Source organism: Pseudophryne corroboree, chromosome 1 (assembly GCF_028390025.1).
Source record: "Pseudophryne corroboree isolate aPseCor3 chromosome 1, aPseCor3.hap2, whole genome shotgun sequence".
Lineage (NCBI taxonomy): Eukaryota > Metazoa > Chordata > Amphibia > Anura > Myobatrachidae > Pseudophryne > Pseudophryne corroboree.
In genome coordinates this window covers 314,684,640-314,690,045 of record NC_086444.1, presented here as the reverse complement: position 1 = coordinate 314,690,045, position 5,406 = coordinate 314,684,640, and the positions used below count along the sequence as shown (strand labels likewise).

Here is a 5,406-nt window from a genome sequence, read left to right as displayed (position 1 = left end):
ATGTGCATAAAAACAGGCATAGACCGGTAGATAGAATATTCAAAATGTAGAAGGGGTACTTAGCCACAAGTGTCATCATAAGAAAGGTCCGATCATAATGCCAAACAGATTCACAGCACACCCGACAGCTGTTTCGGTGTTACTCCTACACCTTACTTACTCACTCACCCATGACTAAGGTGTAGGAGTAACACCATCGATGGGTCTGGTGAATATTGACAATGTTATCAGTCTGGCAAAAAGTGTTCAGTTAATCTCGGTTGGTATTTCTCTGTATTAACTACTGCTATCTATGCTCTTTTTATTATTTCTGTAACTATTTTCATTGGTGTTTTGTTTATATTATAGCCCCCACCTATATTGTCCCCAGCGATTGTCAGCCGTCAGAGCGGAACTCCGTGGCTGGTCTCTCGAACGCGGAAGTTGGATCCCTGGTGGAACGCATGCTATGCGTTTTCCCTGGTTACCAGCTCTGTAATGACAGAGACACGTGATGTTTCCAGCTGTACAGGCAGGTGACGCAAGCAGGAATCAAGGTGGCGGGTAAGTCAGTGTGCGGGGGGTATTTAAATTGGATTTGTGTGTGTGTCTGTTGTGGTCTGTATTGAGGTCCTGAGGAAGGGGGAGACCCTGAAAACGTTAGGTTAGACCTACATCTTGAAATACAGCGTTTTTATCTGCTGCATGTCTCCTTGAGTGCCTCATTTTGGATATATATATATATATATATATATATATATTGTCCCATCTATAGAATGTATTCTGTGGCTGTACCCATGCTATATGCCCCAGTAACCTATCAGGATTATTTTATATATGCTTACATTTCTTTATTGATTGTTTTTAGCTTGACATAAAGCTACACGCCAGAAGCCTCCATACCAAAGAACTAGTGTTGAGTTGGATTTTGTTTCATGCTTCAAAATGGCAGCTTCCATTGTGAGCTGGTGACAGGGGAATTTTAAAGGCAAGCTCACAGGGATCTGAGGAGTACTTCTCATACAAATCTGTCCTACAAGCACACACGGGCTGGAGTGTATACTTCATTGAGTCTTTATTACTTATTTTTTCTATAGTCAGCTATAAATAGAAGCAGATTTTATTCTACAGTCACTCAGTCGTGAACAGTGGGATCATTGTTTAGGTTCATCTGCTTTGCCATGGCGTCTACAAGTAAAAAGCATAAAACAAGTGAATGTTCCCGGCTTTTTAATCAAAGGTGGACCAATTTGTACTTTTTTGTGGAGATTGACGATAAGCCAGTGTGTTTAGTTTGTCGTGAGTCATTGTCAGTATTAAAAGAATACAATATAAAGCGACACTATGAGACAAAACATGCGTCCAAGTTCAATCACCTTCAAGGGCAACCTCGTGTGGATAAAGTGAACGATCTCCAAAAAGATCTAAAACGCCAGCAGGGTACTTTTAAAAGGCATATGGAAGAGAGTGAAGCGTGCGTCAAAGCAAGTTATGTAATAGCTGAAAAAATTGCTAAAAAAACAAAAGCCTTCTTGGACGGTGAGTTCGTAAAAGAGTGTCTCATCGCTGCTGGGGAAATTCTCTATCCAAAGAATAACGAACTGTTTAAAAAATTGAGTTTGTCTGGTGTAACTGTAGCACGACGTGTCGAAGAACTTGCCAATGACATTGAAGGAACTTTAAAAAAACGGCTGTACGCATTTAAGTCATATTCACTTGCTTTAGATGAGAGCACAGATGTGAAGGATACAGCACAACTGGCTATCTTTGTCCGTGGCATTGATCAACACTTCAATGTGACAGAAGAGCTGCTAGCGCTTGTACCTATGAAGGGAACGACGAAAGGCACTGATATTCTGGAAGCCACCAAGAAAACACTCCAGCGTTTCGACTTCAGCTTATCCAACCTTGTGGGAGTGGTAACTGATGGTGCCCCTGCTATGGTGGGAAGGAATGAAGGGTTTGTTGCACTTTTAAAAAAAGAACCGGAACTAGAAGGAAAAGATCTCATCCAGTACCACTGTTTAATCCACCAGGAGAATTTGTGTGCGAAAACGATTGGATTTGAGAATGTAATGAAAGTTATTGTGTCTGTAGTCAACTTTATTAGGGCACGAGGATTGAATCATCGTCAATTCCAAGAATTTTTGACACAAGAGTGCCAAGCGGATCACGGCGACGTGGTTTATTATAGTGAGGTGCGTTGGTTGAGCAGAGGGAAGGTACTTAAGAGAGTCTTTGACTTAAGAAGTGAAATAGAAGAGTTCATGCAAACCAAGGGGAAGCCGATTGCAGAATTTAATGATCCAAAGTGGATTTCAGATTTTGCCTTTGTGACCGACATCTCCTTGCATATGAATGACCTAAATACGCGGCTACAATCCAAGGATCAGCTGGTGCACACTCTGTTTGATCACATTAAAACTTTTGTAGAAAAGCTCAAACTTTGGGAGGCACAACTCACGAAAAAAGACTTTACACATTTTAAGCTTCTCGGTGAGTCCAACTGTTTGTCTCCTGGTGATTACGCTACAAAATTAAGCATGATGCGAAGTGAGTTTGAAGACAGATTTAGTGATTTCCGTAATCAACAGTCTTTTTTCGATTTATTTTCTATGCCTTTTACTGTCAATGCTGCCAATATGCCAGGCTCAGTACAAATGGAGCTGCTTGATCTCCAAAACAACTCATCTTTGCGAGAAAAATTCTTCAATGTGCCCTTGTTTACGTTTTACAAAGACTACATTTCTCAGGACACATTCCCTTATCTCTGGCAGCACGCTTTGAAGATGTGTGCTTTGTTAGGAAGCACATACTTATGTGAGCAATTCTTCTCAAGGATGAAGAACGCAAAGTCCAAGACAAGAACTCAGCTTACAGACCAACATCTTGAGAATACTCTGCGCATAGCGACTTCTAACATTGATGCCAACATCGACAAGCTGGCCAAGCAAAAACAATGCCAAGTTTCCCACTGATATGAACTTATTATAATAACAAAGGTAAAGTAGACCATGTTTCATTCATTAAATTACAATAATTATCTTTTGAAGTCTTTTTTATGGTCTTATGAGTCTAGAAAAGGTCTCATTACAATCATAAATTAAAATTTAGATTCTAAATACCGCAGTATAGCTTAGTGGCCCTCGGCTTCGTTTCATTTTTTTATGTGACCCACACTGTCTTAAAGGTTGAAGACCCCTGTATTAAAGATAACAGAAGATAGAAGAAAGCGACAGAAGAAGACGACAGAAGAAGACAACGATGACAGACAGAACAAGAAAGAAGAAGCAAGAAAAAGAGAGAAAGAAAAGAAAGAAAGAAAAGAAGCAGAAAAAAGCATGAAGAAAAAGAAAGAAAAATGAAAGAAGAGAAAAAAGAAAGACGCAGAAAGATAAAGGTAAGAAGAAAGAAAATAATGTTTCTATGCCTATGTATGGTATTGCAGAACCCTTATGTTGTCTTATAGATAAAAGTATTAAAGACAACAGAAGAAGATAGAAGAAAGCGTCAGAAGAAGACAACGACAGAAGAAGACAACGATGACAGACAGAACAGGAAAGAAAAAGCAAGAAAAAGAGAGACAAAAAGAAAGAAAGAAAGAAAGAAAAGAAAGAAGCAGATAAAAACATGAAGAAAAAGAAAGAAAAATGAAAGAAGAAAGAAAGAAAAATGAAAGTAGAAAGAAAAAAGAAAGAAGCAGAAAGATAAAGGTAAGAAGAAAGAAAATAATGTTTCTATGCCTATGTATGGTATTGCAGAACCCTTATGTTGTCTTATAGATAAAAGTATCAAAGACGACAGAAGTCAGAAGAAAGCGACAGAAGAAGGCGACAACAGACAGAAAAAGAAAAAAGAAAAACATATACAAAAAGGAAAGAAAAAAGGAAAGAAAAAAAACAAGAAAGAACGATAAAAGAAAAAAGAAAGAAAGATTAAAGAAAAAAGTATGAAAATGAATAGAGGAAAGGAGAAAGAAAGAAATGTTTCTATGCCTATGTATAATATTGCAGAACCCTTATGTTGTCTTATAGATAAAAGTATGAAAGACGACAGAAGTCAGAAGAAAGCGACAGAAGACAACAAAAGAAGACTACAACAGACAGACAGATGGAGAACAAAGAAAGAAAGAAGAATGAAAAAGAAAAAAGAAATAAAGAAAAAGAAAGATAAAAGAAAAAAGAAAGACATAAGAAAGAAAAAAGATGAAAGAAAGACAACAGATAACAGAGAGAAGGAAGAAAAAAGGAAGAAAGAAAAAAAAAGAAAGAAAGAAAGAAAGAAAGAAAGAAAGAAAGAAAGAAAGAAAGAAAGAAAGAAAGAAAGAAAGAAAGAAAGAAAGAAAAGAAAGCTCTGGCGTGTTGGTGCCAGGCAAAGATGCCGGAAGCCCTGGAGGTCTGATGGCCGTGCAAAAGAAATAAATAGCCGCTGACCGCCAGGCGAAGACGTCGGAAGCCCTGGTGGGCTGGAGCCCACCAGGTGAAGACGCTGGAAGCCCTGGTTAGAAAGAAGGAAAGAAACAAAGAAAGGAAAGAAAAGAAAGAAAGAAAACATCCAATATCCAACGAAATGAATTAACAGAAGTTTAAAACACATATTGATATTAGAATGCCTTTTTTTCACAGCCTGAGTGTGAAACTTTCAGGTAGTGGAGCGGGAAAGATATTACTAAAGATTCAAATAAAATAGAAAGATGTTCATGCTTAATCACCCATTCATTATCATAAGTGTAACTCTAAAACTAGTTGCTGCTCTGAAAAGAAGATAGAATGAGAAGTCAAATAGTTTTATGTAACCACTTAAATAGGAATATGTTTAATGTTCTTCTAACATGCATTTTTCATACTGCACCAGTTAGTTAGGAATAATAGTTGGTGGGGAAAGTGGTTACTGTCAGGTAACAGCATTATCAGACTCCAATAATAAATAAAGCAGTTATTGGCAACTGATATTTCTGTGCAGATATACGCAGAACCTTAACATGACATCTGGGTGCCCTAGGCAAGAGCTCTCTTTTTTATACAGAAAGATGTCACATTCATGACATCACTAAGTGAACTATGAAGGTCATTCTGAGTTGTTCGCTCGTTGCCGATTTTCGCTATACTGCGATTAGTCGCTTACTGCGCATGCGCAAGGTTCGCATAGCGCATGCGCTTAGTTATTTTACACAAAAGTTAGGTATTTTACTCACGGCGTAACAGTTTTTTCATCGTTCTGCTGATCGGTGAGTGATTGACAGGAAGTGGGTGTTTCTGGGCGGAAACTGACAGTTTTCTGGGAGTGTGCGGAAGAACGCAGGCGTTTCATGGAAAAACGCGGGAGTGGCTGGAGAAATGGGGGTGTGTCTGGCCGAACGCAGGGCGTGTTTGTGACGTCAAACCAGGAACGAAACTGACTGAACTGATCGCAATGTAGGAGTAAGTC

General features: G+C 38.6%; 1 protein-coding gene across 1 annotated transcript; it reads left to right on the top strand.

Annotated features, from left to right (window-relative positions):
- Positions 1-353: 353 nt before the first annotated feature.
- Positions 354-2,987, top strand: LOC135062336 (general transcription factor II-I repeat domain-containing protein 2-like). The gene is made up of 2 exons (XM_063964130.1): positions 354-543; positions 848-2,987. The coding sequence occupies exon 2, from the start codon at positions 1,161-1,163 to the stop codon at positions 2,955-2,957; it is 1,797 nt and encodes a 598-aa protein (XP_063820200.1). The 5' UTR covers positions 354-543; positions 848-1,160; the 3' UTR covers positions 2,958-2,987.
- The last annotated feature ends 2,419 nt before the right edge of the window (positions 2,988-5,406 follow it).

Coding starts and splice junctions, on each gene's coding strand:
- LOC135062336 (XM_063964130.1), top strand. CDS start 1,161: ATGGCGTCTACAAGTAAAAAGCATAAAACAAGTGAATGTTCCCGGCTT.